Source organism: Pempheris klunzingeri, chromosome 5, assembly GCF_042242105.1.
Source record: "Pempheris klunzingeri isolate RE-2024b chromosome 5, fPemKlu1.hap1, whole genome shotgun sequence".
NCBI lineage: Eukaryota > Metazoa > Chordata > Actinopteri > Acropomatiformes > Pempheridae > Pempheris > Pempheris klunzingeri.
In genome coordinates, this window is record NC_092016.1 from 15,601,991 (window position 1) to 15,619,175 (window position 17,185).

A 17,185-nucleotide genomic window follows, 5' to 3' on the forward strand; every position below is an offset into this window, starting at 1 on the left:
TTCAGTTCCTGTTTTCCTTCAAACTAGTCACATAATATTGGAACAGCTCCAGTTTTTTGCGGGCAAACAAAACAACAAATGAATAAATAAAAAGCTTAAAAAAAGAAAAATGCAAAACATTCACAAAATAAAAGAAACAATGAAATAGCAAAGGATATTGGCATACAGACACCGAGGGAGAAAGCAAGAGAGAAGGGATGGAAGCTAATTTTCCTTTGAGAACAATAAGAGGGACGATTGCCTGTGAGTGCACATTAGGAGGTGGCCTCAGAATGTGGTTTAATAAGAAAAATCTGGGGAGAAGGGCATTTTCATTACACTGTAGACGCTGCATCTGGTGACAGAAACGCAGATGGCAGTAATGGCGCCCATAGAAAAACAATGTGTGGCACATGAACTGGGATAACAGAATGGTAAAATTAGGTTTAAGTAAAAGTTTTACTTTGAGCTGCTTGCTGATGGACAGACAGATAAATACCATAGGTACAATGGATACACTGAATGGAATTAGGTTCTCGAGTGGCCGCTGTCTCTATCACAGCCTGATATCACACATTCACCTCAACACCCAGGGTCATTAAAACTTCAAATTTTTCTGTTCGCCCGGCACTTAGTTGGACTTTCCAGGGGAGGAATTATCTGTTGCAAAGTAACACCTTTCACATTTCTCATGACAACAAAAGCAGTTTATATGAAAGAGCAAACAATTACCCACAGAAAGTATGAATAAAGGTGCTTTACTGAGGCACTGAGTCTTTCCAACCACTTGCGTTGAGCATTCATTGGTTCAAGAATGCATTAGGGGCACCTGCTGGTCAAAATTATTTACAGCAGGCAAGTATACTGTACGTTGAGGCGCAGCTGCAGGTCCGTTTACACTGCTGACAAACAAAACCAACAGTTCCACACATAAAGTCAAAAGGTCTGAGGGGTAAGTCATGCATTGGACAGATTTATCTGCTTTGTGTTCGCACTGTAAACAAACAGCACCAGACTTAATCTGCTAGCAGACTGAGACCCAACATTTCAGGCTTTGGTCTCAGTACAGTTATTTGATCCAAACCACAGCTTAACTGGCAGCGTTGTACCGCCTCACCAGACTTCACGTTCCTTATTAATAGCATCATACAGATTAGGTATGAACTGTTAATGCCGCAACTAAGTATATGCTAAGTGAATTCATACAAATGCTTCAGTGGTTAGTGGCCTAATACAGAAAAGACTAAGTGTTTACAATAAATTTGCTCCTTGCTTGAAATCAGGTCAACTTCTATGTGATTAAGTGGTTAACGCTGTTACAAATAACAGCGGTGAGGATTTGTAGAAAGGCTTGAAAATCATACACTCTTTATGATAAGGTGACACAGCCCTGTGGGAAGGACAATATTTGCGCACTTCAAGTGAACTGGTAACTGGTAAAAGACATTAAATCTCCTGTGCTCCAAACCCATAAGCTGAGCAGAGTCCTGCTGCCTGATACGTTTTTGTTGAAAATTTCCAACCAGAACTGTTGCTAAAGTAGTTCATTTTGATATGACTTTTCAAAGCATTTGCCATAATGAATATAAGGGCTCATGAAGTATTTTTTATTTGGCTCACCATGGTAACGGTTGGTTACGGTACCACCAAAAAGCACCCTCAACACAAGGTCATATTTCTATTCTCAGCACCACTGACTAGACTTCTTTTCATGCCAAAATTCTATCTTTACTTAAAAAAGGTTGTTTTTCCTTTCTGTTATTTCAGAATTTACCAACAGCACTGATTTTTCACAAACTGATTCACTAACTAGGAGGTAAATGCTCTGCGTCTGCCTGATCTTTATACATTATGTGGTATTGATTGGGAGGTTTTGTTTCGATGTCTTATGAGCGATCACCCATTGACAAAAATGTGAGAATAAACTGGTGTCTGTTCTCACTGGTGATAGCTGTGAACACAGAGAGTTTAAGTAAAGATGAAGCATATTTAGCACATCGAGCTATGTGTCAGGCTGTAACACTGCCGTGCTCTCTGCCACTCAGTTGAACCAGCTCTATCTCTAAGAAACCTCCCTGTTTAAGCCAACAGTGATTCTCCATTCTGGACAGATTGTAACACCTTCACTGTCCTTGTCTGAAGGACGCAAGAGCCGCATCACATACACACAGATGCACGGAAACAAAAACCAGCACAGACACACACACACTCACGTCTCTGTACCCTGCTGAATGAGAATTAACCTATGCTGTTTTACCACTGATAAGAGCTGCAGACAAACATGCACACACACACTCACACAAACACACACACTTATCAAGTGAGCCTCATTGACTTTTTAATTCTATCCTTCCACACCCCCACTCATCTCTCCTTTGCTTTTCTCCCTCTCTCTCTGCCTCCTCATTCATGTTGTGCATGTTAACCCCCTAAACCAGTCAGATAGAGGACTGAGTGTGTGTGTGTGTGTGTGTGTGTGTGTGTGTGTGTGTGTGTGTGTGTGTGGGGGGGGGCTCTGAGGGCTCTAAAACACTATTTAAATTAATCTGAACGTTGCTGGACTCTCTAATGTAACAATTCCCAAGAGCCACACAGCCTGTGAGGAGATGCCTGTGGCAAAGGAAAAAAGAAAAAAAAAAGACAGTCTCATCCTCTTCTTTCTCTTTTGTGCTGTCACACAATGTGCCTGTCGTTCCACAGATCCAACAGGGAGTCAGTGGACCATGCAGGTGGGTACAAGGCTAACCCACTTCCACACAGCACAGAGGACAGAGCAATGTCTTCATTTTCTTTATCCTCTTCATCTTCCTGCGTCTATTCCTGATTTTCTATTCCTCCACCAAACGATTCTTGAATAAGACTTTAAAGGAAAGGTGAACACTTTTTTCCACTCCTTGATAAAATTAGTCACGCTTATAATAGGACAGTGTGATGGAGAGGACACAGAGGGAAAAGAAAAGTCAGTATAAAGGAAAGCAGGCTCTATATCAATTTAATCTGCATCTGTTCCATATGGGGAATTCAAATAATCCATGCACGTGATTTGGAGCTGCAGGATAATATTCAACATCAAAGGTAAAAAAAAAAAAAAAACTTTGATGAGCACATACTTTTTATGTGAGTATGGTGCTCTACCAAATCTTTTCATCGAGCCATTTATGTGCATACATGGACACGATAAGGAGAATGTAGGTTAGATTAATTGACTGTGAAGTGGAGGGTGTCAGAACAAAAAGAGAAAGATGAAGAGTAAAAAACAGTGAAAGAACATTAGGGTGGAAAGACAGGATGGACGGCATTGTTTAAAATATTGCAGGTTGTAATCAAACGAGACGGTGTGGCCACAGTGAGCTGTTAGATGAAGAGGCACAGGTGACACACCTCCAACTCCTCGAGGTAACCAACTTTACTATGACCTGCTTTTTTGTGGGAGACTACTCGGGCCGTGCGGAGCATGAAATCGGGTTGCACTTGCCATTATTTTTGATTACTTTATTAAAACAATGTGAGTTTGTTTGGTTGTGCTGAAAGAGCGTTTGCTCTTCTGTCGTATTTCTGACGAAGTAGCAGCTCAAGGAGTGTTTGTTGCTCTCAGGATTATGGGACCTCGTATTAAACCATATGTGCTGTTACCACATGAACCATAGGTGTAGCCAAACCAAACAGGACCGAAAAAATCACAAGCATAGGGTTAGGGAAAGACTCAATAAAACCAAAGTGCCAAAGTTACACACTTTGTATGCCTAAACATCATGCTGTAATTTTTCTGGTAAGGACAGACTTTGCTGGTTTAAGTTTTCTTAAGTGAGCCTTGCATTCACCACGAACTACTGTCTAACACTGTAGAAGCCAGTGAGCGGGGAGAAAGAGAGAAGGATTGAGGGCAGAGATTGTTTCTGGATATAAACTCAACAAGACTCTTTGATCAACGAACAGCCTAAGACAATGACATTGCAAGACAGGCTTTTAATAAAGTAGACTAGGAGATGAGATCTAATAATGATAGCACTATAAGAAAAGAGGTCATTAAAGCTATCAAGTGTGAGAGCTGGAAACGTTTTGCCTCGGCTCTGTAAGTTATTATGCCAGATCTGCCCTCTCTTATTTCATTAAGAGCAATAGAAGTTCGCTTGAGTAATGGCATTTATTCGATAATCACAACATATCGATATTAAAAAGAAACACAAGAGCAAAAGCATTTAATTACAAATTTACAATTTGTTATGAAACTAAAAAGCTTTCCATTTGTGGAGCAAGTTGGAGCTGAAAAGCAAGATGAAGAGCTGGCCAACGGCAACAAAAGCAAAGAAGACCTTTGATTATCAACTACATGTACATTGAGAAGACTTTTGATGAGTTCTTTGTTGCAAAAGATTTATTTGTGTTTTATTTTTTGCATTGAATCTAGTTATAGTTCTCTTCTAAAAATGGAAACATTTGTATGCTTACAGACAGACACTGCTGTTCTACTTTTTTTTACCAAATTTTCCTTATGCTGAGTCATATTGTAACTTTCACACATGTATAGAGGAATGCTGTTTTTTAGGTTCTTCTAGATACCATTTTGACATTACATACAGTATGCCTACAAGGAAGCCATTTGTTTGCCCTCTAAAGTAGTCGGTTTGCTGACGTTAGAACGAAGTGTTGTGGACAGGCAGTGACTTACCCCAGTACAGGTCATGGCTTGTGGAGTTTGGCTGCTCTGCCTTCACAACTGTTACCACCCCGTCTATCCTGCTACACAGCACAGGCAGATCTGACACCAGGACTGGACAACAGTCCATTTTTTCAGCTTTATCTCGACAACATCCCCTTTAAGACTTTGACAAGACGGTGGTCCCTCCATCCTGCCACTGATCCATCTCCAAGCTTGAATCTCTGAGAAACGCCTGTCCGGGCCTCCATCTCATCCTCACCTAGAGACAACTAAAGGTCCTCCTGAAACTTCCATTTTGTGCAGACGAGTATTCCAAAATCCTCAACACCATTTTCCCGTTCAGAGATTCCCAGTTCTCTTCATTTTGAGAGTGAAATAAGACTTCCTGGATGAGTAGCACTAAAAACAGTGTGTCAGTGTCTCTGGCCTTAATGTCCCATTCTGTTTCAGCCTCCAGCAAACAACTCCAGCATATATTTCACATCTTTGCTTCTCTGCTGTCTCCTCCTCTCCTTCAGAATTGGTTGGTTTGTCGAAGAGCCTTCAGAGAGCTCGTTGTTACCGTGTAAGTGTCGGAGGCAGAGACCAACGGCTATAAATACCTCCACTCTGTCAAATGGAAGCCTTGAATAATTCAGTCAAATTCAGACAACAAGAAGCAACTACTGTACAACTCTTCAAACAGTGTGACAGCTCATCACGACACGCCTTTGAGTCAAGGTCAAGACAAACAGATGCGCTCAAACAAACAGACACAAAAACACATTCCAGGAAAGAGAAGGGAAGCAGGAGAGTACCGTTCAGTACAGGAACAAATCTATCTTTAACACTGAATCCTGAAGCTGAACTGAATCATCCTGAATCATCAGTCTCACTGATTGAATCGGGTACTTTATGCATTGCAACTTGTGACTGAAAGTGTCATCGTCAGTTCAGCAGCATGAGATATGGTACGGTACTTCCTGTTGAAAAGCCAGCTAAAAGATCGCAGTGGTTCTGGTGGTTTTAACTTTCGCTAAGTCCGCTAAATAAGGGCAAAAAAGAGATGGCAACAGCAACAATAACACCGCAAATTGGTGACTATTTAGCTAATAAACTTAAAGCACAGCTTATTTAGGCAGAACAAATAATTGAGGCTTGTGAGATATACGTGACTGTACGTTCAACCTGCAGTTACCAACGCCTACTGCTTGAACCAGCTAGCTTGGAAACAAAAGAGCTATATATTCAGTAACTTGGAATCTTTGAACTGAATGAGCAAAATGATTCAAATCACAGTGGAATTACCGCATTGCAGCTGTATGCCCTTGTCAGCCAGTCAAGCTATGGTTTACATTTATGTCTGTCCAGACTTAATCTAATAATATATGTAGTGAAGGAATTGTTCCTTTTATGAGTTGAAGGTCAAAGGATAGAGGATGTGATTTACTGTCCAGACTGACATGTATAAATAAAACTGAATTGATTTTGTTAAGCTCAGTTTTTCTTGTTCTGCTGTATGTTTGTTAGCGTGTAAGTTGAGTTGATTAGTGTCACCAATTCAATATTCGACTAAATGTGAAATCTGGTCACAACCTCCCCTTCTGCTTCTGAGTTATGATGTTGATCTTTTGCATTTCACAGTGAAGTTGACCTTTCATCTTTTGGACATAAATTGTCATCACTTCATCATTTTATCTTATTAGACATTTGTGTGAAATTTAGTCATAATTAGTGTGCTAATTCTTCAGTTATGGCCAAAAATATGTTTGTAAAGTGACCTTTACAGTGACCTTTACCTTAGACCAGCATAATCTAGTCAGTTTACTATTGACTCCAAGTGGGTGTTTGTGACAAATCTGAGATATCGCATTCACGAGAATGGGATGGATGTACGTGAATAAGTATGGATGGAGGGGCAACCCGAAAACATAATGCCTCTGGCCATGGCCGTCACTGGTGTGAAGGTATAAAAACAGATTCATAATTTTCACCTTCCAACTTGACAGGACAGGGGAGCTGATGCTGAGAGAGTGATAGAGACGAAGAGTGAAGAAAGAAATGGACAGAAAAAAAACAGGGGTGCCCTGGTGTAAAGGTAGGCGTGTGATTAGTCATGCCCAGTCAGAGGGATGCTTTACAGCTCCACCAGGCAAGCTTGTGTTTGTGTGTGTGTGTGTGTGTGTGTGTGTGCGCGTGTGTGTGTACAACACTGAAACACAGTATTTGAATTCATGCAAACTAAATGATTTAACCAATTGTGTCAATACAATACTTGAGAGTATGGTGTGTAAGGGCAGCAATTACACTGAGAAATAGTCTTGAATAGAGAGAAATGCAGTAACCCATGTGTGCATGTGCTTATTTATTTGTGTGTTTGTGTGTGTGTGTGTGCATCCAGGTGACCTGCTATCATCCAATGCGGCCCCTGTCAAATGTGATATGTCTCTGCTCCACTGTGAGACCTGCTTCAGCTTTGATTCATTGTTCAAATAGCGTTGCCATCTATTATGATTTGATATGGATCTGTCCTCCAGTGAGAGAGATGGCTCAACACACTCGACTGACTTCTGATGAAAAGTACAGATAGTGGCCATCACTCTGCTGCAAACAAACACAACACACCCACACACACACGCACACCTTGAGATGTGTCACTGCAGGACACTTCATGGGGATTTTTTTTTTTTTTTACAAGCGTAAACCTCCTCTTCAACTGCCAGTCCATAACTGACTCAGCTAAATTTTAATACTAAAGACATGTCTTCCAACCTGTGGTTTATACTCTTTACAGCTCTCTCTCTCTCTCTTTCTAATAAGATGGATTAGTTGGCTATGCTAATCTATCTGCTGACTCCACACAGTATATAGACAATAACTGAAGTGTGTGCGTGTGCATAAGCATACACGTGTAAGAGAAGCCTGTCCATTGGTATGCACAAGCACATTGACTGCTCTGTGGTGTCAGCATTTGCATACTCTCTCTGTATTTTACAATTCACCCACTGGAGAGTTACTGACTGAACTCACCATCTATGTGATTTGCAATCTGGGCCTGTACAGGCAAATTTATCGCATCATGAGAGAACTTAACTTGAGAAGTTTGTCATTGAAACATAAATGCCTTTTTTTGTTTTTTTATGAGCTTGCTCAGTTTAACCTTTGAGAACAGTAAAGCTACAGACTGAATAAATCTGACAATAAAGACATAAAATGCCGAATTGCTGCTATAATAAATCACAGCAAAACATGGACAAGGTGACCGTGACAGCACAAGGGGCTTGATGAGGGATGACGACACACCGGAGGATCACAGCCATGTTTGTGATTTTTGTACTCAAACAAGTGTTCTACTTTTTTCTATGGAGCAGCTTTAGATTTTTAAAAATTTCCCAACACTACTGATTTTTTGGTTTTCATAATTACATACAAGAAATTACATACATTAATTAATCATGAGATATTATATGAATAAATTAAGTAGAAGCCCTTTCAAATGACAGTGATGCTCCTGAAAATATAATTCTTTTGAAAACAACCTTGATAATACTTAAAAATTATAATTCTAAAAATTATGTTAAACCTACAAGGCAAATGTTGCCTTCTGCAGGATGCGAACTTAAGGCCATCAATTTTTTCTCACTTAACAGCTTATGTTGAGGTGACGCTGAGCAATTCTCTTAAGCCTTAAGCATGCATGGTTTTTAAGAAGGTATAAAATAAAAGGGGAGAAATAACAGTGACTTCCTGTTTCCTCCATAGCAAGCAGAGGGAAAAGGTGTGATAAGAAAGAAGTTGGTGTTACCAGCATGTCTTCTGCGTAGAAAGGAGAGATGCAAAAACAAGAGAGGCAGGGGAGGAAGAAAGGGAGAAGGATAGCAGAAAGAAAAACAGCAATGGAAAAGAGAGAAAGGGTTTAAGATGCAAGGTTCTTGTCAAGTAGGTTAGCTCGTGGCCTGTAACTATAAAGAACATCTTCTGGTCTGTCTTTTATCCATCTCTTTGTCCTGAAGCTCCAAGAGCACTCATCTCCCCAACTGACATGACTCATTAATTATTGAGTTAATAAAATGTTTCATCAAGCCTTTGTATACTTATAGTGTATATTTGTATTTATGTCTTAATCATATTGAGTATGTTGTTGCATGAATACAGAGTTCTCACTTGCTCTCCATGTGGTTTTGCTTTAGTTCATCCAAAACTAGAAGCTGTTCTGAATGCAGCCAAAGCCTATAAAGTCAAATGCATTTGCATTATGAAGTCATACTAATCTACGTCAAGAATGATTCTGACTGATGCTGATAGCACTCGATGCAGGTCAGCTTATATGATGCATTTGATGTAGTTAATTTCCGGGATGTACCCACATGGTTAAATGCATGTGTCAGCTAAATAAATGTAATGTAATGATATAGCCTATAGCAATATAAAATAGGCTTCAATCAGATTTGCAATGGCAGCATTAAAATACAGCCCTCAGTATCCATCTTTTGAGGAATGAGTTTAAAGGGATACTGCAACTCATCGTGAAACTGTGTCAAGAAATGTCTGCCAGTGTTGATAAACGTGCGTAGATGATTACTGAAATCCATCATTGTAGCAGCAGTAGCTATTGACCTTGCACTTGGATGTAAGTGGGGAAGAACCAAACTACAAAAAGCCCACACAGACCTGCTATGGTTGGGGAAACTATGCTGATAGTTCCACAGTTTTGACCAGATGACTCTCTATATGATACGTGCCCAAGCCATTGCACCATCTCTCTATCCCTTCTTACCTCTCTCTTGCACCCTACCCTCCAACTTGCTCTGCCCATGTCAGTCTCAGCTGCCGCAGCAACGCTGATGTTTAAGCATTCTAGGGGAGTGCAGACACACTCCAAAACTTCTTAATGGGCAGGCTAAAAATAGCTCAGGCTGGATCTGACTGGGCTGATTCATGCGGCTGTGAGTCATTCAACTGTGCCGCGGTGTGGGGAGAACAAGGGAATAGAGGGAACGAGCACAAAGAGAAGAGAAATACAAGTTTGCACGCTTGTTAAGATATCAAACCATTTAGAAAATCAAGCATTGCTTATCCCATCACGGAGAAAAATGTGCATTATTATGCTGTAAGTGTGTGTGTGGGGAGGTTCTTGAGGGCATCTGAGCCTGCAGGGCAACCTGGGAAAAATGAAGGCTAGCATAATGGATTTTTGGGCTGGCAAAATGCATTGCTGCCCCGTTTATCATTTAGTAGAATTGGTCTGTTTATTTGGCTATGGCATGCCAATTTCATATGGGGGTAGCAGGACGGGGGGTAGGGTCTTTCGGCTGGAGGGCTTTAACATCCCAACACAATGTAGCCAACAGATTAACAGTACTATTGCTGAAAATGAGTGGCCTCCAGCAATTTAGTGGCATCATTAGAAAGGGAAGAGCAGTTCATACTCACATCATTATCCCCTCCATTACCACGCGTAAACATCTACTATTAACCCCCACGTACAGGCCAGCAGCATGTGTGCTGTGTGTGTGTTAGAGGAATGGGTGAGGATACTCTACATATGCTGGATTCTCATTACTTTGGAAAGCACAGTTATGTTTTTTTTTTTTAACTTAAACAGTACAATGATTTATCATAACACATGGATACCTCACACCTGCCCAACAAAAACACACATCAGCCATTTGCCCACAGCCAGCAGCGTTTCACCGCTGCATCACTCATTGTACTCTTAATGAATTCAATCTATAGTCTTTGCTTTTTGCCCTCATTTTCTCCATCAGTTGCTCATGTCCTCCTCTTTCCTATTTTTTCCTTTTTTCCCCCGTTGACTTCTACACTTCACCCGTCTTTCCTCCCTCTCTTTGTCCCCTCGAGCAGCACCAGCTGAAGATGAACTGTTGGCTGCAGTTAGCCGTGGCCATGCTGAGAGAGAGAGAGGAGCGGTGCGGTGACAGATAACAGCCGAGAGAGTCAGCGATGGTTTAAACTGCTTCTTTCACATGGTCACCTGCTTCCTTTCTCTTTCTCTCTCACTGTGCTCCTATATTGCTTGCTGGCTGTCTTTACCCATCCCCTCTCGCGCCCCAAAACTGAAACTGCTTTTTCCATCATCCCATTTTTTTGTCTCTCCATCATTGCTCTTTCAAACCTGGCAGAGAGGAGAGAAAAGAGATGGAGGCGAGATAAAGAGGGATAGCACTCTCAGTCAGACCCATGGGTGAAAGTGGCAGAGAGAGAGAGAGAGAGAGAGAGAGAGAGAGAGAGAGAGAGAGAGAGAGAGAGAGAGAGAGAGAGAGAGAGAGAGAGAGAGAGAGAGCAGTAGTATTCGGGTTACTTAATTGTAGACAGGGCTGTCTTTCCTGCTTCACTAGGCTGAGACATATTGCCCTTACTGTCAGTGACGCCTCAATGGTTGCCTTCAGATAAACAACTCTGTGTGTGTTTTAGTGTGTCCCAGTGTGTGTGTTACTGTGTCATCCTGTGTTACTCTGCTGTTATATCACTGCTGATGAATCTGGGGATGAGGGTGAGATTAGCTTTGAAATGCCTCAGTGGTTTCAGGAATTAGCATGTTATATAATATATTTTAATTCTGATCATTAAACACAATTATAATCAAATCAACTTTATACAAGTACAGTAACAGGACTCTTCAATTTCAAAATGTTCTGTTTGTCAAAATTCTTATGCAGCGTTTGCAGTACTGCACTTCGACTACTGTTCAGTCGATCCAATAATATTTCTTAGTCCATACCATCTAACTTTACTGTCATCAGTTATAAGGAAGCAAACTACTAACTAAAAGCAGGGCAAGAATATTCAATATATTCAAGAAAATTCAACCAAACTGCTAAAACTCTGATGGCTGGTCAAGATAAAACTGCTATTTTGCTATTTTATAATCTTCACACATCTATAGTAGCTTGGTTCAGTTTTTAGTAAGAGCGTCATAACAAGAAAACAGCCACAACAAAACCATACATCAATGTTACTTGGCATGTGTTTCAGTACGGTTTGTGTTGTCGTTGAGGATCCTAAATAGCCAACATTAGCTGTTTAGAAACATTAAAAGTTCAGCATAAAAACTCATCTTTTACTTGCCAAGTGCTGTGTCCAGCAGTGGGAGGCCATGCCAATGTTAAGTCATGTTTTGCTTCGTTTTACATCACTCCCTCTCTTTGCCGCAGAATGTGGTTTCTTGCTGGGAGTGGGTGGTTGGGATGGTGATAATGATCGATTGCCAAGAGCTTCAGCGATCGTTGTGTTTGCTGTGCCATTTATTGACTAACCAGGGGCAGTAGCTTTCGACATGATGGACAAGCCCTCGGGACAGCGCTTCCTCTTCTGCCTCTCATGTTGGACTGAGGGCAGTCTGGACAGTCTGGACAGTGCAGTGACTCACTATTGCCTTTGATGTACAAGTGGTTTTACGGGACAGGATGGGCCAGGCCTAGCTCGTTAGCATGCTAACTTCAATAGATGTATCTGCAACACAACACATATATGTCTTTGACATAACAATAATACTGTTATTTCTTCACATCCTGTTGATCTTTTTTGTTAACTAAACTAAACTAGTTAACTAATCTTACATAGTTTACAGTTGACAGTAAGAATAAATGTATGCTGATGAATAAAAACGGACAACAAGCATTCCAGTCTAATATCAACAATACCTAGTGTCAGAGAGGAAGGACAGGGGGGGCAGAAGACACTTTGAATCCCTGAGAAATAGGTTTCTGAGGCCTCTGAGTTTTTTAGGATTTATGAGTGAGTGGGGCTCAATATCAGCCCCATCTCCCTCCCTCCCTCCCTCTCCTCGTTCATTTTTGCTATACTTCTCTGAAAGACACGCTCTGCCATCTCCACTTTGCTGTCCTTTAGAGTATGCTCCACCATCCGTCTCCCTCGCTATCTGGCTCTCTCTCCCACCTTCCCCTATCTTTTTCTCACAATGCATTTAAATGGGGTATTTAGAGATTCCGGCCTTTCTCATCTCTTCACACCTACTCTCAGGTAACCTCAATCCCTCAACAACCCTTTGAAAAGGGAAAATGCCCCAACTGCTCCAGAAATAGGTCCCAGGAGATGCACGATAAACATGCAAAGAAACAGGGAGATATTTATGACAAACTTGTCCTTGTCCCATTTCCAATAAATGTACTTGCTGCAGCATCTCACCAAACTTTTTCACAAAATGGCCAGATGTTTTCATGATGCTGCACATGTTGATGCCCCTGAGACCACAGCAAAGGAAATATACCATCAAATGACAGTCTTAACAGGGATGTGGTCACATTAATCCTGCTCCCAGTTATTTACAAAAGGTCCCATTTAAATCTGTCACAGTAGCATGGATGGATTCATCATGGTCAGCATATATTTATGGTGTGTAATAAGGAGGATAATCCACACAAAATAGTTCTTTGGAAAAATGCTGACTAGTAAACACATTTACAGTGTTAATAGCCTCTCAAAGCTGGGCCTGTTTTGTTGTTGGGTGGTATATTTTTTATTCTTGGTTGTGATTTTCTGTGGGTAACTGCCCAAAGGTAGATACTTACGCATTGAGTCATTCTAGTGCAGCAACAGCTGCCAGATTATTATTATCATTATTAATTATTATTTTTCTAAAATATCAAAGATTAATTCCAAATTTTGGTCTTTATTTACCTGCCTGGTAAATTTGTCTCAAAATAAAAGCAAGCAAGCAAACAAACAAAAAAGCAAAATAGAGCAAGAAATTTAAAGTATGATGAGGTATGTTGTATTTGGAGTAATTACTCTCATTACCTTCCATTTATCATCTGGCACAAAAAGAAAATGTTCCATTGACCATACTGTGCCATCTCAAGCATGATTGCTTTCTTCACCTACATGACACATCTGAAACTCAAGTTCAGGCACAATCTCAAGCAGTCGACAGACATTGGGAAATAACAGACTGACGTAGAGGTTGATGAGGCAGGTTCAAGGGAAACACCCTTGAAGCATAATTTATAAAATGTCGCAAAATAATTCCATTGACCATCCCAGATTAACGATACTATTGATAACACTGTGGGTGGTTTCTGTGTGTGAGAGAGAAAACTTTCGCCACCTGATGCTGTGTTAAGCCACACATTTTTAATCACACTACTTTCTAGCATTTTACATTAACACTAAACACTGTAATAAAAGAATTATTTAAAAAACCTAAAATTAGACACTGAAACATTTTTAAATTTAGAAAATATATGTAAGGAATATGTGAATTATAAAATGTTGACAAGACATGACATTTACTGGTAGTTTGCTCCTGCATTTTGTGAAAAAAGTCCCTTAATCTTGCAACTGATGCTGGTCCTGTCTAAATGTTTTTAACACAGGCTAAACTGGTCGACCTTTTCAGTGCACCTGGGTTTAATTAAGCACTAATTAATTGTCCCTAAAAGCTTGACAATGTTTGGTGTAAAATTCAAGACAGCCTGCAGTCACCATGGGAGGCAAATGTCAACTAATGAAGTAGAAAAGACAAGCTTTTAATAATCTCAGAAAAACAGATTATTTGTGAGAGAAACAGCCACAAACCTTAAAAGTCTTTCACCTAAGCTTACATTATCATAATGAATCTAACTGATCAAACTGTAATTAAAAAATGGCCATGCAGATCTACTGTATCTACTGTCAGAAATTGGCCCAACGTAATAGTAGGAATATGTCATCTAAGTGATACAATTCTATTGTACAGGTCAACAGAGTCAAAAAAACAAAACAAAACCTTCCCTTTTTTTTGGCCAAACAAAGGTCAAAAGATTAACCCTAATAATCTGGGTCACTTACAAATTTTTCTGGAGGACATACTGTATATTAGATGAGAATTAACATGCAGGGCGCTAAATACCACCTTAAAGGGCTTGTAGTATAGCAGTCGCTATATACTTTCATGGAAACTGATACTGGCTGTCCTCATTAGTGTTTCTTTATTTATTAGACTGTCAGAGGTGAGTTGTGTGCACCTTCCGCTCGCTTCTTGTTGGCAAAAGTTGCAGATAATATAGCAATGCCCTGGGGATGCACAATTAATGTCATTCCCACTTTGTGTATTGTTGTTCAATATTTTCCTGATCATTAAAACATTCAAATCCCTACTTAGAATTTTTCATTAAAATCAATATCTAATTTTGCAGGCAGCACGGGGTGGTCTCAGGAGAGCAATTTTACTGAGAGAATTTCTGTAGTTGACACAGGTGGTTAATTGGAAAAAAAAAGACCTGAAATGAATCAGAAAATCAAGAGTGATCAAGACACAAGAAAATAAAAAGTGACAAATATCGCTCATCACTCTGAAAATTGACACCTTATCGTGGTGAAGGAGTTTCTTCACCCCTGTGACCCTTGGAGCTGTGTTGTGGGGGGCAATAGTTGCCAGTAGGGTCCCTCAAGGGCTGAGCCAGACTAAGAGTGATTCTCAGACCCCCCATGATTCCTTCCGGGTTGCGGATCCAGCTCTTTACCCTTATAGGGTTACTGTAAGGGTCATGGGAGTTCACTCATCTGTTCTAAATGTGTTTTTGTGGAGTTGAAGGAGGCTTACAACCCTGTCCCCGCAGGGAGTCATGTGGGGGGCTTCTACGGGAGTGTGGGATAGCAGGGTATGAGCCGTCCAGTCCTTACAAAATCACAGGGAGAACTGCAGACGAATTCCCAGGCAGGAAGTCAAACACGGTTTCAATGGGTGTTGAGCCCAGGGGAGAAGAGTGTTTGGTTTGGGGACGGCAGAATTGCTTCTCAGCTCAGACCTGGTTCTGCTGTCTTCAGCAGACTGTGACCTTCAGCATGTACTGAGGTGGTTTGTCAGGTAAGTCTGAGGCCATGGGGGAAACTGTGGATTGCTCCCTCAGTGGTGGAGTGCAGGGTGGGAGTGAGAGTAAAATGGAGCGTGAGATCAACAGGCAGATTGGAGCTGTTTCAGCTGTAACGCAGGCATTGAACTAGGACATAAACCTAAATGTGTTTTTTGCTTATTTGATTATAAATATATGAGCAGATATTCTGACACTATAGCAAGAGCAACAGGACTTACTTTGGTTTTCAGCACCATGGACAGAGCTATGGCTCTCACCAGTGTAATATACAACAGCAAGATGGAAACTTGTTGGAGTATGTCAGTGTGAATGCACAGTATGGACAGTATGTATGTGTGTGTCTGTGTACATTTGGGTGCCTTACCTAGCCGTGGGTCATACTGCCTCATCTGAACTTCTTCCACGTAATCTGCTGGGAACCAGCCAGTCCTCCCTTTGACCGTGCCTTCCCAGAAACCTCCTTCTCCTATACTCAGCACTGACAGAGAGAAAGAACAGGGGATGTCTGAATCAGTCACACATTGTAATAAAAGAAGCCAAGTTATCATCATTTCTATGGTTTTAAAGTCTGTAGAACCTTGGCAAAGACAAAAAAGGACAAAGGGCTATATAGCAGAGTGAGGTATTTAGGTTTTTATGTTCAGGGTTCATAAATTATAATGAAGTGTGCATAGAGGGAGAGGGAAGGAGGGACAAGAGTGAGGGAGAGAGAAAGATTTTTGTTTTACAAATACACACACTCACATGAAATACACAGATACAAGACAGGAAAAACTGTACCGTGAAAATATTGGAAACTAATGAACCATACTAAGGTGCTTGGGAAGCATATGTTTTATTCTTTTCCATGCCATTAAAGATTTCTAATGTATAAAAACAAAGAGAAAGAAAGGGTGGAAGGAAAGGACGAGGGGGGGTAAAAAAAAAGAGAAAAAAAGGAAGAGAGAGGAGAGAGAGAGGAAGAGAGATGGTGTAAGAGCAAGAGGACAGGAAGGACAAAGAGAGAGATTCCTTCTAAGTTCCACTGTGGTAATTAGAGATGAATGTATAGTTGATATTGATCTTCCCTGCAGGACTGAGCCAGCACGCTCATTTCTACAACACTCATCCATTATCCCAGCAAGCCAACAGACACGCACACAAGCACGCACACACACACGCAAGCACACACACACACACGCACACACACACACACACACACTCCTCAGAGATCACCAGCTGGAACTGAAGCTTTGCCTGAGCGAGCCCTTCTTCTAAACTGGTTGCTAGGATACGGCAGTATGATGTTGTAGCCAGCAGACAGCCTGCTAAATGATGTAGTCTACTTCCTCCAAACTATATTCCACTCTGGCATGGGGACATGTCACAGTGATGTAACCCGGGGCACTACGAGAAGCAGCCAACTGGACTTTATCCGAAGTGACATGATAGTAGAAATTCAAATATCAGCCATTGACAGGATTCCTTGCTGTATCTTGTAACAAATACATGATTTTCTCGAGGACTTACTCCTGCACTGTGGCCTCATCTTACCTCCCCGAAAATTCAAGTCCATTCACATCCCGTTAAGAGACACACATGTAGAAACAGGCTGGGGCAGGAGAGTGAGTTTCAGTAAACTGTGTGAAACAGCTTATAGCATGCTTTCTTCAGGTTTTTTGGTGTTCCCTCCCTTGTATATTATATAATTAATGCCTAAATGTTGGTTGTAAATGGACCATTTACTCATTTT

At 40.9% G+C, this 17,185-nt stretch overlaps 1 protein-coding gene across 1 annotated transcript in view; it reads right to left on the reverse strand.

The window, feature by feature from the left end:
- The window catches only part of shank3a (SH3 and multiple ankyrin repeat domains 3a), a 143,602-nt gene that overhangs the window by 23,269 nt on the left and 103,148 nt on the right, over positions 1 to 17,185 (reverse strand). Inside the window, exon 16 of the mRNA XM_070830643.1 lies at positions 15,818 to 15,931. Within this exon, the coding sequence (XP_070686744.1) occupies positions 15,818 to 15,931 (114 nt within the window). The remainder of the gene's footprint in view (positions 1 to 15,817; positions 15,932 to 17,185) is intronic.